This window comes from Falco biarmicus, chromosome 17, assembly GCF_023638135.1.
Source record: "Falco biarmicus isolate bFalBia1 chromosome 17, bFalBia1.pri, whole genome shotgun sequence".
Classification (NCBI taxonomy): Eukaryota; Metazoa; Chordata; class Aves; order Falconiformes; family Falconidae; genus Falco; species Falco biarmicus.
Genome location: NC_079304.1, coordinates 2,910,905 through 2,930,845, shown reverse-complemented (window position 1 = coordinate 2,930,845; position 19,941 = coordinate 2,910,905). Strand labels below are relative to the sequence as shown.

The following is a 19,941-nucleotide window of genomic DNA, read 5'->3' as shown; positions in this document are numbered from 1 at the left end:
TCCGCGCTCTCCGGCTCTGTTTATTGTTTTGATCCCACAGTGTTTGGGTCCGCCCCCGCCGACCAATCAGGGCGGGAAGAAGGATGAATGGCAGGCGCGGCCGCCAGTAGTGCCGCGCGGAGCGCACGGGGCTGGCCGCGCTCGGGCCGCCATGTTAGGATCGTCGGGCCTCCTGACAGGGCTGCCGTGGGCCGCTCGGGAGCGCGGCATGGAGCCGCAGGTGAACCTGCGTGTCAACTGCCGCGGGGAGACCCAGAGCTTCCTGGTGTCCGACTCGGCGCACACGACGTGGGCGGATGTGGAGGCCATGGTGAGCGCGGCCCGCCCCGCCGTGCCCGGCCGCGGGGGCCCTCGCTGGGGCGCCGGGAGCGTCAGCGCCGGTCCCAGGGCCCAAGCAGCGTCTCTCTCGCCTGCGAAAGCCGTGTTAGCCATTGTGCAGGCTGTTAGAGCCAGCGTTGTGTGCTGCTGCGGTCTCAGGTTTTCTGTTAGTCTTGACAGTAACTTTTATTGTTGTTATTTCCTTAGAGTGGTGTGGAAAGACTGGTTTGGGTACAGCTGCTTGTGGGACGCTTGTTCTGCGTGAGCAGGTGGCCTTAGCTGCGTGCTTTGCTCTTGCCAACAGTTACAGATAGTTGGTTTTACTACTGTAGCCCTATAAAGTGCCCTCTGTGTCTCTTATCTTCCATCATTTTACCCCTTAAAGTAGATATAGTGAAGTAATACTCTGCTGTTGCTTGTAGACCATTTTCCTGAAGATTTGGCTTTACTCTCTGGGTTTCTGGACCACCAGTACGTTTTTGGTTTCTTGCCTCCTGGTGCCTTGTGTGTGCTAGTTTAGATATAACTGGTTTTGTCCGTGAGCCAGTCGCTTATGAAGGTCTGTACATCATGCCCATGGTACACCGAAGAGGTTTTGTTTGGATGTTTATTTCCAGTTAGTGCAAATTCCTGTATTGGCTGAGGTTCAAATTTTGTAGTAAGGATTCCCTTGTTTAAGATAAGCCGTGGTGGTGGTGATGATGATTATGTAGCAGCTGTTCTGGCTTTTTTTTTTAATCCAACTCCACGTTGTATCTTGGGAGATCTTGCCAATATTTTATTTTCTTTTTTAGTTCTTATTGTAGCTGAGTGTACTTTGTAGGAGGTTATTGCATTGTGAGTTATTCAGATGCAAAGTTTGAACTGCATCATCTTCAGTCATTGCATTTCAGTCTTCTAGAAGAGGCGCTACTTCAGGCTTAAAATACTTTGGGGCAAGTAGACCCTGCGGGAATGTCTGAACTAGTCAAAATCCTACTTATATCAAAGCTGGAAGCAGATTGCTGTGTATGCGCGGTGTTGCCCTTAATTAGTCGCAGAGAGTGTGTTTGTTCAAGGTGTGGTGTTCTATTACCATGTTTCTCTGACCAAGGTAGTACCACCGGTGTTTCTGCACTATACTGTGTGAGTTACTACCTCAAGTTAGTGTCAGTTAAACTGTGTCTTGCCTATGTTTTAATGTCTTATTAAATCTGTGTGGTGTTTATCAGGGATAACCTGATCTCTGGTTCTAGCCTGAATTTTAGGGTAACAGTGTGGGGTATAGGTGATGTAGATACAGACCACAGTTTTTTGACAAGCTGAGTTGATTCTCTCGCTGCGCTCCCAAAATTAATTTGGAGTATATCACCAGAAGACCCAGCCTGTAGCACGTTCATTGCAGAATGTGTGTAGCTGTATCAGTGTGCTCTTGTGGTGCCATGGAAGTCCCAGCTGTCTGCTGTCTTCTAAGGCTGCTGGTGTTCTTCTCTTAGGTCCCGGCTAGGAGAATGTGTCTTGGATATATCAGTTTTTCAGAGTCTCTGTTGAGAAAAATACAGCTTGTGTAAGTAAATGATGCAAAAACGCATGTGAGCCTCAAAGACTGTTACTCAACGTAGGGAAATAATCGCTTTCACTTACAGTTTGTTTAATGCTCTTCATTCTGTTCTCCCAATGCAAGATACAAAATAGCTGCTCAGCTTTATTCTCTTAATTCCGATCTCTGTAATGGATTTTTATGTTGATGTACAGTGCATCAGCCAGTGGGTGTTAGAATGAGATACTGCACTCTTTTTAGTACTTAAATTAATCCTAGTTGCTCAAAACACAAATAGGTTTGTGGAAAAAAGGCTGAGCACCTGTGTGAGCTGTTCCTGGTTGTTTCTTTAATGTAAAAGTTAGCATCTAGTCATTGTTGGCTTTAGCCTTTGTATAGTGCAGTGTTTACCATGACTGAGTTCATTAACCCTGAGTTAATAGTCCTCTTATAATGGAAAGGTTATTATTATTTAGTTTGGGGTAAACATTAACTAGGGAAGGTGAGACATGAAAGAAAAGATTTTTTTCAGTCTAGAAAGTTAGTAAATGTTGGAGACAAGGCACTGGGGAGAGTTGTTCAACTCCAGAAGAATGGATTTTGTAAAACAGTGTTTATTTCAACTGAGAAACTGAAGGGAGGGGTGGAAGGGTTAAAACATTTTTCCCTATTAATGATCAGGATTAATTGAAAACATCTGTAGTCCTGCCTCATTGTGGTTTTGTGTCCTTTTTTTTTTCTTTACAGGTTAAAGTTTCATTTGACCTGGACAACATTCAGATCAAATATATTGATGAAGATAATGATGAGGTAAAATACCTGCTACCCCACCCTTCCAACAGCTCTACCAAAGTGACTGGTGTGAACCTTTCTGCTTCTTGATAATATGTAATGGGTCCTTCAGGTGTGTCTATTATGCAGATCAGAGGTGATTTTTTTTCCCCCTTTGATAAGAAAATAGCCGTTAGTCTCATGGTTTCACTCTTAATGTAGCATACTTAGTTTAAAATGTTTTTTTAGAAGCTACTGCCTTTCTTTTTCCCACACCGCAGAAACAGCCAGTGGTTCTGTGTGCTCTGAGGGAAGCATGCTTCAGTTAAGGGACTTTTTTATTTTTCATAAGAATAAGGTAGTTGTTACAGTTTGTGTTTGCAGCCATGGTAAACCCTTGTCTCTTCAATCTACACTCCTTCCTCGGAAAAATGTAGGTCCCCTGTCATTAGCATGTGTTTAGTTCAGTGATCTGGTCTGCTCAAATCCTCTGCTTGTTTTATGTAAATGCTATAATCTCCAAGCAGATTACTGACTCAGAAAACAAATTGGTGTATACTTCTAGTTGTCCTTGTTGAGTAACTTCCTGCTTGGCATAAACTCATCCTTTCATATTCTATTTATCTAGAGATTTAGAGTAGAATGTAGCTCTCAGATGGAATGTAGTTTTTGCAAGCTCTGTGTTCCACTACTTGGTTTGTAGCTCTACTAAATTGCAGAGACGGGGCTCTTTTTTAAATTATTTTTTTTCCCCCCAAGGGGACATGTCAGGATGTTTCCAGCCACATTTTGGGAGATTTGTTTTCCAGCCTGTATCTATATAAATACCTAGGTGCATCTTTTAAAGATCCTTTTTGAATGCTAACAGAATGAACATCATTCAGGATTGTGCAAAGCTGTAGTGATTAAATAGCTGCTTGTATTAGTAAATTCTGTGTGCAAAATTGATAAATGAGCATCTGTAGAAGTTAGGCTTGGCTTGTGTTTAAATTGTAGGACACTGAACCGTTAGTTTGTTGGGTGTTACAAGCAACTGGTTCCAACCTCTTTGTACTTGTGTAGCAAACCCAGTGGTACTGGTGCCAGCTTCCTTCCAGCAGATGAGACCACACTTAGTCTGGATGCTGACAGGTGCTAGAGACCTTGCTTATTGTGCAAATCTAGTAAAGAACATGGTCTACTCCAGAGCACCACAGCATTGATTAATGATTAAAAGCAGGAGCAATAAGAAATATTTGAAGGAGTGGTATTTTGGAAACTGAATAACAGTGTGTGTATTCTGAAAGTGTGCTTATTTGAAGAGATTGTAAGAGAATTGCAAAAACGTATCAGTAGCTATAACTCACTGTTTTTTCTCTTTGCAGGTGTCTGTGAATAGCAAAGGTGAGTTGCTGCTTTATTGAAGTAAAATCAGTAAACAGACCGTAACTGTTGTTCATGTTTTTGGAGAAGAGTTGAGAATGCTTGATTTTTGGATTTTACGTATGATTTGGCATCAAATTCCTCCCAAAGGAATGAGTCTTTGATCCACGAAGTGGATCAAATTGGAAATGACTAAATTAATGGAATGTTAAGTCTCTAGGCTGTGAACACGTTTGCTTATTGGCATACATGTGACTACTTTTTTCAGTAGCTGTATATTAAAAGAATTTACAGATGGTATGGGAGACACTTCTTGACGTAAGGGTCCCTGAATAGTGTGTTCTAAACTTAAATCTTTTGTTTGATAGTGGAAAAATCACATTTCTTTCCCTTTTTCTTTAGAGGAATATGAAGAAGCTCTGAAGGTAAATGCTCTCTGACTTTTCCCTGATAAGTTCATCCTTCTCCAATTCAGATTGGTGTAGCTGAGAAAAAAACAGCATTACCTGGTCCGTGGCAATAAAATAGTTCAGTTTTCTGGCTTTGTACACTAGCTTGAATGTTTTCCTACGATTTTTTTCCATCCAGTCTAAACTTGATTTGTATAAATTAGTTGATTAGGCACTTGTGATTCAGGGCCCTGAGCAGCCAGTTCATCAGTTAATTGACTGGCTATCTCAAATGCTTAAACAGTAATCCCATGTTTGGAGGTACTGGGCTGTCATGGGATCTAAAGGGATCCTTTTAAAAGTCTTGCCACGTTGACTCTATTGCCAGAGAGTACATCATTAAAGCTTTAATTGATATCAATGCTTAGTTACACTTGGACAAAATAAGAATTGTATTCCTTTAAATTTTGGTTGTACAATATTACTGCTTTCAGAACTTTTGGCTCGTGGTTTGAATGTTAAATCTGGTAATGATCGTAAATTCAAATTGACTGTAAGTTCCCGGACAGAATCTGTATTGTTTACTGGCTAATACAAGCAGCTTTTATTGTAGACTGAAAAATTCCTGTAGAATATCTACATAATTATCCTTTTGCTTATAATAAACTTTTTAATAAGCGTATTAGTAACCTTTATAAGCATATAAAGTAACCTTTAAGAAAGGCAGAATAAAATATCAGCTGAATATACCTTGGCATTTCACTCAGTTTTTCTTTTTGTGTTAGTCTTTTCCCAGCCTCTCCAATGTAGTGTAGTTCTGTATTTTTACAGGATTTTGTATGTTAGTTGTAAGTGGACTAAACATGGTGTATGTATGTAATGTTTATTCAGATTGCAGTTAAACAAGGAAATCAACTTCAGATGAATGTGTATGAAGACAACTCTTCTCTGAAAGAAGCCTCGTATTCTTTGCATCCACATGAAAAAACTGTGTCAGGAAAGATGACACTTGATAAAGATGAGAAGAAACCTCTTTTGCACTACTCTGTGCTAGCTGAGGGGTTAGAGGAAGATTTAAAAAATGAGACGGAGCTGACAATTCAGGTAGGATGTAGAGCTGGAATATATATTCATTAAAACAAAGAATTTATAAGTGTAATTCACTTTATAGACTGTCATTTTAACCCATACAGAAAAACTCTGACTTCAGAAGTTGGTCTTCATTTTCAGCTACCTGCACCCATTGAAGCTCGCAAAATTGTTTGAATGTCTTCAAGAGGATATTTTGATGCTGCATTTAGAAATACAGATTCTTTCATGTTGACCACTCTTAAGTATTTTGATAAACAAAGTAATTGGCCTCCTGAAGCCCTGACTGTCATCTAGTAGCATCTGGTTGTCCTGATTTCTTTAGCATTGATGTGTAATTACACTCAAATGCTAATAAGGCAGAAATCTTTCAGGAAAATGTCAGTGGCTTCCTTGTGTTGCTTTTCTACTGCAACTTTTCTGAAGTACTTAATCTTTTTTTGTAAGGATTCTTGAGAGCTGTTTGAAAGGGGGTTAACTTGCTGTATTGAAGTTTTTTTGCAGCTTTGCATACTTAAGGTTTGTGACTCATTTTTATGGTGTGTGTGTTTCGCGTTTTTTTTTCCTCAGGAAAAGTTAAATCACACTAGAACTGGAAGAACAAATGAAAATCCTCCAGAATGGTTCACTAGCTACTTGGAAACAGTAAGTGTATTTTCTTCTGAACTTTTGAATTCTGAAGGGAAGCTGTGGATAGAAAAGATACCTGTGATGCCTAATTCTGTACATCTGATCACTCTTGCTCTTAGTACTTGTGAGATCTTGTGAGGATCTTAAAAGGGCATTTAGGCATTTGAGGTGGTAAATGGAAACTAGGTGTCTGACTATGGCTGTACAGTATAGGTGTTACCTTAAAAAAAAAAGTGGATTGTTTGGTTTGTGCACCTGACTAGCTTGAGTGTAGTTTTAAGTAGCTCCCATGGTAGAATCCTTGTTGCACTCCAGATAGTCATAGGAAATTCAGGGCACAGCATGAAAGAGCGTGAAATACGGTGTTGCTGTTGGAGACTCTTGTTTGACCAGTTTCAGGAGGGTAATACTTAAGGTTTCCTGAGATTTGAAGCACAGCATTTGATGACCTTGCTTTTCTTGATTGTTCAGTTTAAGAAAATTCTTTCAGGAGATCCTTGAGTATAACATACAAGTTAATAAAATGTGGTTGTTAACTTGTTTTTAACAGCTAATAAACATCACCTAAGAAGCAGTTAAGATGCAAATGCTAAGAATTAATTAGCTAGTGAGTTCTTGAAACTAAAAGGTACAATGTACAGGAGTGTATGCATTTGTTTTTAAGTTGTTGGGTGGTTTTTTTCTAGAATCTCCCTTCCTTTGCCACCTCTTTATACAAACAAAAGATATGGGAACTTAATGGTTGTATTTAAAATATCCTTGGTGAACAAAATCAGGACTTAATGATAGGGACTCCACAGGGGTGTGTTTGGAGTTGTGTTAATTAGTTTCCTTCCCTTTGTGTAAGATTAGGGAAGAAGAACCTTAATATTGTAAGCATGAGTATACGATTTTTAATTTGCCTTGTTAAAGCAATGGGCTTGTATTTTGTAAAATACAAATCCTTTGAGGAATGTGACAGTTGTTTAATTTCATCTGGAATGTGCTGGGGGGATGGGAAGTGGATGCTGAACTGCTTTTGTGACTTACAGATTGGGAGACTTGAGACGGTGTAATCCAATTTTGTTTTGCTGCATAGGTGAGTCTCGTCCATGACTACTTTATTTTTTTTTTGGTTTTTTTTTCCAGTTCAGGGAACAAGTAGTTAAGGAAACTGTTGAGAAACTGGAGCAAAAGCTGTATGCGAAGCTTGTTCATCACAATCAGCCTCCAGATATTTCTGAGAGCTCTATTGCAGCAGCACCTGCAACTTCAGAGAGCCAGTTGGGGAATGGCAACCAGTGTGACTGGCTGATCTCCTGCTGCAACTGCCAGGCCCGAATTGTTGGAGTTCGCTACCAGTGCAGGTAGAATATGAGGGGTGGGAGTGTGGGAAACCTAAGATGTAGGGTACATGAGTGAGTCTGAGCAACTGTCTTGGTGTTGCAGACCTCTAATCAGCAGCATGCCGTACATTTCAGAACATCTAGTGTGTCTCACAAACAGCTTATGTTCTCTGCTGTGGTGGCTAGACCTTATCTGCATAAGAGCAACGTTAATGCTATTTTGAGAAAACATGATTGTTAAAGTGAGAGAACTTGGTAACACTTGCTGTATTCTTAAACGCTCTTTACCTTTTTTCCATATAACATGCAGTAAAGGAAAATGTTTTGTTCAGTTAACTAAACAAAAAAAAGCGAAATATATAATCACCAGTTTATAGTAGTCCTTCATTTAGTTCCGACAGTCAATGAAACTACAGCAGGTCATGCCTTTTTTTAATGATCTCGCTACTGTCAGTTTAATAATAGGAAATAAGTTCTGATGAGTGTCTTAAGTGAGGTGTCAAAAGTGAGTGTTTTATTTGAATGAGGCAATTGCTGTAAAGCTAAGTATTTTAGGACTAAGCAGCAGCAGTGGATGTTTGTTTTTCTTGCTGTCAGGAGATGACAGTCTGTTTTTTACTAGTCCTGTTCCTGCAGGACCAATCTGCTTTGCTTCCCTGAATACTTCAGTTTACTTATCCTCTGTATTTTCATAAGTATGATGCTGTCTCTGGCATTGGAATTCGGTATGTTTTATCCTTTATAGCAACAATTGTTAATCACTTGGGCTAAAGGAAGCATCTGTTTCTTTCAATGTGTACTCAAGAAGGAAGTAGGAACTGTGCTGGCGGTTTTGCCAAGAAAGATACTGATCTAGATATTCCAGATGGCTGCAAATATTGATGTATAAGTGAGAGAACCAGCTTCTCTTTCGCTCGGGCACTGCTTACAATGGTAGGATGGTACAGGGCTGTTTATCTGCAGAAATGTAAGGATTAATTATCCTTCCGTGTCTTTTTCTACTGCACTGATTCTTTGCCTTTTGGTACCCTTCTGCCTTTTCTTCTGTACAGCCTTTGTCCAGCCTACAGTATCTGTGAACAGTGTGAAGCAGGAACATATGCACATGATCCTAATCATGTTTTGTTAAAGCTGAGAAGACCCGTGCTGTGTATTGCTGAGAATTACAGCCTTGCTGAGTGCTCACCTCGCCTGCCTGCTACTCTGGAGCAAGTTAGGTAAATGGTGGCACCTGTCAGTACCTGACAAGATGATCCTGAAAGCAAAGTGGAAACACCTGTATTGGGGTTGATGTTCAGCTTTTATGTTAGATTTAAGATGACAAGAAATGGAAATGGTACTGAAACTTCATTGTGAGTAGCTAAAAGTAGCTATATACTTCTGAGTGGCCTAAGTCAGAACTCTTAGTGTTTTTAATAACGAAGTACAAAAGACAAATCTCATGTCATAGCTGGGTAGCAAACTTTGAGAGCTTGCTTTTTTTTGAGAGTATACTCTAATCTGCCTTTAAGTTTGCTTTTTCACCAGGGCCACTCAAAATATCTTCACAAGGAGCTATGAAGATGTTCTTTTAAAAAAATTTAAAATTCTAAAATACAACATAGAAGTATGAGACATTTCCTTAGTGTTCCCTTTGAGACTAAGACTGTGCTGGCTAAAGCTAAATTCTAATCAATTTAATGTATCGTAACAGAGTGTCTTATTCTTTTTGCAGGCTTCAGAAACAGATGGACAAAAGATTTCTGAAGGCAGAAAAGCAAAGATTACGAGCGGAGAAGAAACAGCGAAAGGCAGAGGTCCGAGAGCTCAAAAAGCAGCTAAAATTGCACAGGAAAATTCATCTGTGGAACTCGGTCCATGTATTGGAAACTAGTGGCTCACCTACTGTGAAATCTGAGAGCCTCCAACCTAATACCTTCCTGTAAGAGATGATGTTAGCAGAGCATTTCTTAGTTGTGCTGTCTGATCTTTCATGATGAGACCAAGCTAAAGTGTAACTAGAGGAAGGTTATGAAATTATTCATTTAAAGTATTATTTGTTGTTGGACCTTGAGAGAGTTCTGTCTAAATGCAGTTTGCAAGGTCGGGTCTTCTACTGTTTTCAGCTGGGAGGAGAGTAGGAGAAGAAAAAAAGTAGCTGATGGCTATTACCAGAAACAAAGATTTAGGTAGATTTGGGAGGAAGGTGAATGCCTAGGATTACGGATATATGCATGCATGCGCCTACAGTGTGAATTAATATTACTGCTACTTTTAAAAAGTCTGCATCTTCCTGCTAAATTAAATGTGTCTACATAAAGTCAAGTACATTGTGTCCTATGTTCGGTGCTTTTTTTTTCTTTTTATGTGATCTTAGGCTGAGGCTCATGAAACGGCAGCCTTTGCAGGCAGACACTGCATTTTCCATTCGCGCTGGTTTTATGAATGTACAGGTGTAAAACTTCTATAGTTCAGTTTTCTTTAATTCTTCCCTAATAATAAATATTTAGGGTATTTAAATGTCAAATTAACATTAATCAGTTACTTACATTTGTAGGGAGCTTGAGATAGCTATCTTTGCTTCCTTTTTAATGACCAGGCATATTACAGGAACAAACCTGATGCTAATTTAGTTACCAGTTCTTCCTTTTAGATCTCTTAAAGTTGGCATGCGTGTTAGCTGTTTCACCAGTCCTCTTTGTGTGCTCAAATTAACAGTCAAGCTTTGGATTAAATCGATTTTTGAGCCCCTTTCAGGCAAAAACTGTGGTATCTTGTTGAAAAATGTCACTTGTAAGGCCAAAGAAGACACTAGCAATTAGGCTATAGTACAATCTTTTTTGATTCAACATCATAAAGATAATGACTTCATTCTCTAAGGGAATAGCATAGCCCACAGTGCTGTTAGACTTAAATCAAGTGAAGAACAGTGAACTTTTCTCTGTTCAACCTGAGTTTTGTAATTATAATAATATTCTTCCAAATAAGCAAATGTTGATTTGATGTGTTGTGTTCCTTGGGCAAACGAAAGCAAACTGCTATGTGGTGTTTAGACTTAAGATGAAAACAGTAGCTAAAACATTAGAAATTTGAAATATTTCTCGAGGTAGAAGACGACACACTAAATGGCCTTCTCTGTTTTCAGCCAGTGAAATAGCAGCTGAATGACTTCCTCATTTTGGTGTTTTTTTGATACATTTTTTGTTTTTTACCTCCTTCCAATTCCAGGAGTCCTAGTCAACCCTTCCAAGCAATTGTCCCAACACTAAGTGCGGTATTTGTGGATGAGAATTTGCCAGATGGGACTCGCTTGCAACCAGGAACAAAGTTTATCAAACACTGGCGAATGAAAAATACTGGCAATGTGGAATGGAGCTCAGACACAAAGGTATCTTGCCTTTGCTATTACTTCTACACACTAAAATAGTTCTGGAAGATAATACTTGTATGCATTAGGAATCTGAATTCTCTCTCAGAACCCATTTAGGATTTAATTTGGCCTGGTAATTCACAAGCTGGGAATTCTGGGGCAATAAGCTGTCTAGATAATCTTCACAACAAGATTAACATCACCCAACATGTCTTCCAGTGCTGTTTTAATGTCCCAGTTCATCCTTGTTTGCAACAGGTGTGTTGCATTTCTGACTTCAAAAACCTTTCTTCTGTGACTGTGTTCATGCTGAAAGATGGTCGTATCTTCTTACTTTGTGGTGATAGTGACTAATGCGAGAATATTTACTAGCAGCCTCTCTTCTCCGTGCCTGCTATCTGCAAGGCCTTTCGGCAGAGGAACTTTTAAGTGCTCTTTACTGCCTGTAGTTTGCAGAGAAGCTTGCGAAGTTAACTTTTGCTTTTTTTCTGTTGTATGTTTCAGCTGAAACTTATGTGGGGAAATCTGACCTTGGCATCTGCTGAGAAAAAAGATGTGTTGGTGCCATCCCTTCCATCAGGACAAGTGGGAACTGTTTCGGTGGAGTTTGTGGCTCCTAATATAGAAGGAACTTACACCTCTCACTGGAGACTGTCACACAGAGGGGAACAGTTTGGGCCCAGGATCTGGTGCAGTATTGTTGTAGATCCCTCCTCAACTAATGACTATCTAGAAAGCAGTTGGAAGAATTCTGATTCCTGTCAGAAGGATAAAGCTTCCAGCACCAAACAGGCAAGTCACTCATCTGAGACTTTGGGCAGTTCTGAATTGCCTAGTAGAAGGAGCGATGTATATTTTTTGGTGCAATGACATCCCGAACTATATTAATTTCTAGAGGTTTCTTTGAGTTGCTTGCTTCTAGTTTTTATTTTTCAATAGAAAAAACCCACAACTTTTATTTCATTAGTAAGTCCTAAAACGGTCATTTTTTGGCAGGCATGGGATTAGTTATCAGTCTGTTGCCCCTATTTGTCAATTATTTTTTTTTAACTGAAACACTGCAGGATTTCTCCCTGTTCGATCTTGTCCTTTTGGCTCTAAAGTGAGTTGAATTAAATCTCTTTCAAGTTTCTTGTGTTATTATACCCAAAGTGCAGGCTTTACTTTTGATGGAATTGTTTATTTGCTGCCTGCCTAAGGGGCTTCTTGGATCTTACTTATTTGCTTTTGCAGGACGCTTCCTTAAAGACAGAAGCAGATGCTCAACTGATGGGTGAAATCATGGAGCAGGCTGAAATACCTCTGCCAACTATTCCTTTAAAGATCAAAAATCTGCCAAGTGAGAGAGAATTTTATATCCCATCTGTTGATCTCCTCACTGCACAGGTAAAGCGCTAAAATTCATGTAGAGATAAACCATATTGGGTTTGATATCTAGGTACATAGGCATCCATAAAAATAAAAAGCTTCTGAGCTTGAAAATAGCCACTATATTTTCAAGAAAAGTATGTTGCATTTTGTATAGCAGGCGTATTTTCCTGAATTAGTATCAGGGACTGTCACTGTGGAAGGTATGTGCAGGACAGGCTAAGATTCTCAGAGTCACAGAGTTGGGTCTTTCTCTGGCCCCTAACAAGGAAGTACTTAGCTTACAAGTACTTGCAAGTACTTAGTACTTGCTGCCCTAATTTGTGTACCATGTTGTGTGATGTGGGTGTACATTATGGGAAAACTGCTCTGTCTGAGATCATGCTGAGTAACAAAGAGTGGGGGTTATTTGTAAGTTACTGGGATCTGATGCTGGGAAGTGCAGCACAGGATTAAATTTCAGGGTTTGTTGATAAAACTGCACGGTGGGTTTTTTCTGTAGGATTTGCTGTCCTTTGAGCTGTTGGACATCAATATTGTGCAGGAATTGGAGCGAGTGCCACACAACACTCCTGTTGGTAAGCTTCTCATATCCTCTGTGCTGTCTCTAGCAGACAGTTATCCTTTGTGTTTTTTCAGTTTTGGCGGCTTTTCAGCTTCACATTCCCAAGACCATATGATTCCAGACATTTGAAGAAGGCTGCCGTTTTCTTTGCCAGACATTTGAAGAAGGCTGCCGTTTTCTTTGCTCAACCAGTGCCAGTGTAATGCAAAGCTAGTTGTTTATTTCACCAAATTGTCTTATAAGATAACTGGGTTTCTTCAGTCTTGGAAGAATATCCCTTAAAAAAGATGAACTTCTCAAGGTTGCCTCCTGGAGGAAGAAAGGTTCCTACTCCCTTAGTGTCTACAATCCTTGCTACCTTTGTTTTTCAGACATGACTCCATGTATGTCCCCTTTGCCACATGATAGCCCCTTGCTGGAGAAACCTGGCTTAGGTCAGATAGAGGAGGAGAACGAGGGGAGTGGATTTAAACCGGTGCCTGGTAAGCACTAGTTGTGAGGAGCTTGGGGGTGAGGGGAGGAGAATATTGTCATTTCTGTGCAGTCAGCAGACTTGGTGTCTAAAAAGCATTCTAGCCTCCTGTGTTTCCCTTCTGTGGAAAAACAGTTGTTTGGCCCATAAACCTGTAGTCTGATGCTGCTTTCTGATTGTAGAGGTGGGAGCATAATATATGTAGAACTCAGAAGTACAAATGTTCTCTTGATTTGTCCAGCCACTAGAATTGTTGGGAGAATTCACAATTTGCCCTTTATAGACTAGATTATACTCGGACAGTCAATGCCTCAAGCGTGGCCCCCATACTTTTAAACTATTTTCACATTCAACTTGAACTGAATTCAAAAATCTTTCAATTTTTAAAAAGAATTAACACACAGAGTCAACATTAGCCTTGGCTAGCCTAAAAAATTCTTCTTATACTTACATTTCCTTGTTGCAGTGTTAAAATAATCTGTTACATCTCCCTTTCAAAGGAATGACGGAAGCCTGCTTTCCTGCAGATAGTTGTATAGTGAAAGTGAAAGCTGAACATCCATGTAACCAGGAAGAAGGGGAAGAAGATATGAGTGGGACGCAGTTTGTCTGTGAAACTGTAATTCGCTCTCTGACCCTGGATGCTGCACCTGACCATAAGCCCCCACAGAAGAAGAAAATCCTCCAGAGTAAGTACTGTCTTTAGCTTTGCGGTCAGACATTGGCCACAATTTGCTCTGTGCTGCAGGTGGCAATACCCCTTTAATTTGTTTTTCCTGATCGTTTTATTAGGCTCTTTACAAACATTGCAAGACACCTTCAGCTGCAACATGACAAATAAGGAATCTCCTAGGACAAAATCTAATTCCACTTTCAAAAAGGAAACAAAGATTCATCAGTCAGAGGCAATGGCAGAAAATAACCGTGGTAAGTAAAACAGGTTTGAATTTAAGATAAAGCTGCAATAAGGGCTAAAAAAAAAAAAAATGCTGGTGTAAAAAGGTCTGACGTGGTTCTAAGAAATTGATTCTCATTAGATCAAGAGAATCATATCAGAAAATTAGGGTAAATACTCTGAAAAATCAGCTAGTTTAACAGTTGCTTTAAAAGAAAAAAGTGAAATTGAGACATAAAGGTTCTAATCTTTATTCAAGATTGGTATTCAATTCAAAAAGGGTATTCAAGTAAGTGTTCATGTGTTAAGTGTGGCTGGTGCTTCCATATTTTGTATGTGTAGCTTGAAGTCAGTGCTTTGAACTAATGCAAACTGTAATTGAACTGATGCGTGTAATTTAGGAGCTGAAAACCTGTTGTTCAAGTTCTCAGTGTAGCTCTTCCTGTTTTCGTTATAAGCATTAATAGCAGCAGCCTATCTGCATAGACTTAACAGTAAGATCTATTACTTTTTCATGCTACACCCCCCACCCCCCAATAGACAAAGAAAATTACACCACTGCTATCGGGAGCAGAGGTTTAGGGCTATTTCTGAATAACTTGCCTCTTGTACCTGGGACAGTACTGTCTTTGCTGTTAACAGTTGTCCATTTTGTATGAATAATACTTCACTACCCTCCCCCCCCCCCCCCCTCATTAGGGGACCATCTCCTGTCTGATGAGAGAGCAAGCCCCTGCAGTGACACTGGCAATTCTGATGAAGAGGAAGATGATGATAAAGATGATGTTCAAAGTCAAGGCTCTTCTGCTTCATCAGAGGATTATATCATTATTCTCCCCGAGTGCTTTGACACCAGTCGTCCTTTAGGGGAGTCTATGTATAGTTCGGCTCTTTCTCAGCCCAGTTTGGAAAAGACAGGAGAATCTGAAACAGGAGCAGAAAATCCAGAAGGGGAGAGGCAGCCACAGATCCACAGCATCAACGATATTTTGACAACTTCACAAACACTGGCTGTAGTACCACTAACCCCAGAGGTTGTGGACACCTTACCACAGACACAAAGGTATGTGTCCCAGACGAGAGCAAAATGGTTGTTAGTGTTGCTGTAGAGTCTGCAGGGTGTTGTGCTTAAGTTCAAACAGAAATTGTTGCAACATAAGTGTTGTCTCATACTGGAGTGAACATCCTGAATCCTGCAACTTCTTTATAAAGCCTGTACTCACTTGATGAGGTGAGTGCAAAAGAGGGAAAGAAGGAAGCGTGTGAAGCATTTATTTTCTCTGTTGATCTTGACTTAGACTTGATGAAAGTAGTATAAGTAACTCTTTTGCCTTATGTTCTCAGGAATCTTGCATCTCATCAGAATCATATCTTCCAAGAACCAAACATACCGGCTTCAGAGAATATCTCTTCCACTCCCCATAATCAGACAAGAGAAGGTATTGACAGTACGTAATGAAGGGTGCATGCTATTGTTATTTCCTGTTCCTTATGCCTTGTATTGGATTTAGTGTCTTGTTACTCTTGAGGAGAGCAGAAATCTGCCAAGTAATATTGTGAGGGGTTTCTGAGTGTTGAAACTTATTATACAGAAGATTTGATTAAAGAAGTAATTGGATTTGTGGGTCAATTAAGAGCATGTATTCATTAGGGGTAGTGGGAGGATACTCGGAAGTATTTGTAGGCATCTGGAAAACTACCTTGCTCTGGAATTAATGATCTATGTATTTAAGCTGTTACAGTCACTGGGAGTGCAGACAGCAGTTCACCTCATGTTAAACACTCGCTGACTAATCAGCCAAATGACTTCTGAAGTTTTTTGATTGTTTTGATTGCAGTGAGAATTCTGTATACCTAGTTTGTGTGGATAACTAAACTTGAAAGTACTAATTTTGGACTGTATCCTACTCCTTTCCATTTACATACGTGTTGCATCTCTTCAGCTTCTCATTAGTTGGACATGTTGACATGATATTTTTTCTTCCTCTTCCAGAACCCAGCGGTGAAGACAGTCGTGGACCAGGATCTTCTGAATTTCCAGCTAGTAAACAGAAGTGCTCGGAATACCCAAGGTAATGAAACTGAAGGCTGTAACTTCACAAATACTATTTTAAAATGAGAACTGCTAAATTAGGCACCTAGGAAAAAGCACTGGCTTACAGTTTTCATGTAGTCAGTAGTTTGGAGAAAGGCTTCCCTTCTTCAGGGAAACGTATGCTGAATTATATAATGCTATATCTTCATAAGATCTCAGTTTCTACTTAAACACAAATATAAAGGATGCAGAATTGACACGTGGAAGTATATGAAGAGCCCAAGCTGAATCCTTCTAAAATTCTGTGGTTTTTTCTTGGAAAAATCTCAGGATTTTTAAAATAGGGATTTTGTTAGTTTAGCTACTAAGTCAAACTCCTTAAGATACTAAGACTGGAGGACTAAGACAAAACATTGGGCAGAATATTAAGTGATTTAAGAATTGATAGAAGACAAACAGAATCTATTGTGTCACAGTGCACAACTTTCATGAATACTCTTTTGGGTGAGAATACTAAATTCTTCACAAAAGGCCACGTTATGAAAGTAAACTAATGTGCTTTAGCATAAACCCATTATTTAAGAGAAGGTTTCAAGTGAGAATGAATGAGCTTCCTGCATCCTTCCAATTCCTGGACAGCAATGATTCCTTTGGATCACAGGTGGTTCTCTCCAACCAGAACTAAACCTCAGGTGGCACATTAATAGGGACAGACTTGCATTTCATGTGAAACAAACACGTGGCTTTGCTGACCCTAAAATAATCCCTGACTTCTCTGCAGATACCCTCAAGGAAGCAGCATTGCAGGAGAACTAGTTAAGGGAGCTTTGTCCGTTGCTGCTTCTGCCTACAAAGCATTATTTGCTGGACCACCCGTCCTAGAACAGGTAAATGTCTGTCGTGTATGCTGTGTGAGTTTCACGGTGTCAACCTTAAGTTTATAAAGCATATACATATAGTTTTATCGCTATTCTCTATAGGACTTCTTGGAACAGTAAAACGTTAAGCTTCATTGCATCCATTTGAAGTATGCTGCTCCACCAGCAGATAGGGAAATCCATACCATGGGGATGGAAGCATGTGTCTCATAGTCATGTGAGACTGGTAATTCACCTTGGAAAGTGAGCATAAACAGCTGAATTGTGGGCAGAAGGGCCTCTGTGCCTTAATTACATCCCAGTATAATGCAGGACAAGTGCTTCAAATGGCAAAACCAAATTATCTTTTTATAGCTTACCTTACAATCTTTTGTTTTTGGCAGCCTGCAGCTGCAGAAGAGCGCACTGCCACTCTTCTGTCCAGTCTGTGTGAGATGGGGTTCTGCGACAGGCAGCTAAACCTGCGCCTGCTGAAGAAACACAACAATAACATGGTTCACGTGGTAACTGAATTGCTTCAGATCAGTAACAGCGACTGGTACAGCAGTAGATACTGAACCTTCCTGGTGGAGAAAGGAGTAGTCTTCGTTGGGTAAACTCTGGTTAAACACTACAACAGTAGCAGGCTGCTCCTCAGCTGCTTTCTGTTTGGAAGTGAGACTAAAACTTTGGCTTTTCTCTGAGCGTTTGACTTCTCTTTTTTTTTTTTTTTTTTTAATGGAAATGTCAAATAGTGCTTGTCACAGCATCTCATAAATTGGAGACCAGAAGAATTTCAACTGTTATTTGAACCTCGTAGTTAAATGAGTAGTGTTGAAGTCTCTAATTTCATGCTGAATCCTATTATCAGGGAATCCTGTAGAGTTACTTAAACTTCCACCCAAATGAAAACTTCCCCTTTTATTGTGTGTAAGAGGTTTGGGTTGTTGGTTTTTTTGGGTTTTTTTAGGCAGCTGGAAACTTGTTTTGTTGACTTATAACAAGCTTTGGAATAGGAACCAATGTAAGATGCTGCTGTAAGATGTAGTCTTGCCTAATTTACAAGAGATGCCCACAACTAGCAAGTTGTTTCTTCTGATATGAGTTAGTAATTGATTTGTCCAATGCATGATAGTAATGTAATAGATTTAAAACTTACAAATGATTCTTACAAGAAAAAGTTTGCTCATACATGAAAAAGTCTTGAACCATCAAACAACTTCTGAGAAGTCTGAAAGTGTAACCGCTGTTAAACTGATGAATATCAGGAAAGTGATTTTTTTCTTGTAGCAGAATGAAGCAGGAGAGTGAATTTACCAGCAGCAATTGAGTCACATCTAGTAATGATTGTGCAAAACATCTGCCTAATGGGAAAATATAGCCCACATACCATATTCTGTTAAAAATGGAGTGTAAGGGTAGGAAAGGCCTTTCTAAGAATCTCCACAGACTTTTTGTAAAAAAAAAAAAAAAAAAAAAAAAAGAGTTAGATTTGACCACTGTTTTCAGTATAGTGTAAACCTCTTACTCTGTTAATACCACATAGAAGAATGGAGGAATGTGTAGAAACTCAGACCTGGAGTACAAACTCTGGTAATGTTTAGGAATGGAAAGAGTGCTTGAGGTAGGGATTGTGTGAGTTAATGCGTTTTTCAAACTATAATTTAACTTAAGCACTTTTAAGTGTACGTACAGTCTTTTGTGATGGTTCTAGCTGCTCCTGTGTTTCCATAGACACATCTGTAGGATTCATGTTTCTCACAAGATTTTGCTTCAGATGCCCGTATTTAATTTGGAAATCTAAGAATTCCCTTCTAAATGTGCTGAGAGAGATTTGATTCTGAAGAATCAGAAACGAACTACATACACTGCTGTGCAGTGGTGTATCCATAGATAACTCTTCAGAGTCCAGTCCCTCTGAAGGTGACGGCAGTGTTGGTTACGTTCTTACTTCCAAGCAAACTTTTTTCCTTGCTGCAGTAAGAGACCATTGATTCTAAAATATTTTCTAGCGCTGCTGCTTCGAACTAAGGTGTTCCTCTTTTGTCACAACGTTAGCTGAAGAAGTAGCAGTATTGTGACTGACCAGGTGATCAGTAGTAGTAATTTTTTTAAGAGACGTAATACACTTAGAGATAAGATACCATTCAAAGAATTAAAGAAAAAAAAGTGTATCATACCATTTTTGTTTTAAACCTATTTTTATAGATTGTGGAAGATATACTCTTAAATGTTTATTTTGAAATACAGTAGAACTATTTTGCAGTGTTTCCCATCTCTCTGTACACCAGTACAGCTGTCTGCTGTGGACCAGATAAAGATCCTTCTGTAACTTGAAACTGCTGGTTTTTTCCCCACATTAACTTGTGTGTACTGTTTTGAGTACTTCTTGGCTTATGCCTCTCTGGAACAGGGAGGAGGAAAGGACGGTGAAAGTGCAGTAGCTGGTGGAACTCTTAAGTGTAGTGTGGTTCCTGCGTTGATCTGGACCACCCAGCAGGACACATGTTCTTTCGGTGTGTACGTTCGTACGTAGCATGTTGATGAGTTCTATACACTAACGAAACACTAAAATGGAGGAAAGGACACTTCATTGCAGATTGAAATGTGAAGTGTGAAATGCTGTTTTCTTTAGATTACTTTTTACTAGGGTTTAGATAATGTATGCTCAGGCTTAAGATAGATATATTTCTGTTGGCTTTGTATATTTTGTTAATGGATGCATGGTATAATTTATAATATATTCTATAGTGCAGACGTGACCTCTGTATCTTATTTAGGGCAAGCACTTTAAAGTCAACTGTGATTGGGGGGGGGGGGACGGGGGGCAGGGGCCGCCTTTTCTTCCATCCCTACAATAAAACTCTTTATCCCTCCGGCTGTCCCTGGGGGTCTTTACAGGTTGGGGCCGATTCGCCCTGCGGGTGCGAGGGCTGTGGCCACCCAGTTTCCCCCAGGAGCACGTGCCCTTGGCCGTAGCTGTTCCGCCCCGCAGTG

The 19,941-nt window shown here is 39.8% G+C and overlaps 1 protein-coding gene across 5 annotated transcripts; it reads left to right on the top strand.

Annotated features, from left to right (window-relative positions):
• Positions 1-124: 124 nt before the first annotated feature.
• NBR1 (NBR1 autophagy cargo receptor) lies at positions 125-19,706 on the top strand. Of its 5 annotated transcripts, none has more exons than XM_056362576.1 (21): positions 125-310; positions 2,585-2,647; positions 3,973-3,991; positions 4,373-4,395; positions 5,251-5,463; positions 6,019-6,093; positions 7,207-7,424; positions 8,456-8,620; positions 9,118-9,324; positions 10,611-10,770; positions 11,257-11,544; positions 11,986-12,138; positions 12,623-12,698; positions 13,057-13,167; positions 13,685-13,846; positions 13,950-14,084; positions 14,752-15,115; positions 15,397-15,491; positions 16,046-16,124; positions 16,869-16,974; positions 17,349-19,706. In XM_056362576.1, exons 1-21 carry the CDS (start codon positions 152-154, stop codon positions 17,520-17,522), a joined length of 3,045 nt encoding a protein of 1,014 aa, XP_056218551.1. In that variant the 5' UTR covers positions 125-151; the 3' UTR covers positions 17,523-19,706. The 5 variants fall into 5 exon arrangements, with proteins under 5 accessions (XP_056218551.1, XP_056218549.1, XP_056218547.1 ...); XM_056362574.1 differs by having other exon boundaries at positions 15,397-15,500; XM_056362572.1 differs by having other exon boundaries at positions 126-310; positions 13,658-13,846.
• Positions 19,707-19,941: the final 235 nt, after the last annotated feature.

Coding starts and splice junctions, on each gene's coding strand:
- NBR1 (XM_056362571.1), top strand. CDS start 152: ATGTTAGGATCGTCGGGCCTCCTGACAGGGCTGCCGTGGGCCGCTCGG. Junction 7,425..8,455: donor GGAGTTCGCTACCAGTGCAG/GTAGAATATGAG, acceptor TCTTCTGTACAG/CCTTTGTCCAGCCTACAGTA. Junction 13,168..13,657: donor TGGATTTAAACCGGTGCCTG/GTAAGCACTAGT, acceptor TCCCTTTCAAAG/GAATGACGGAAGCCTGCTTT.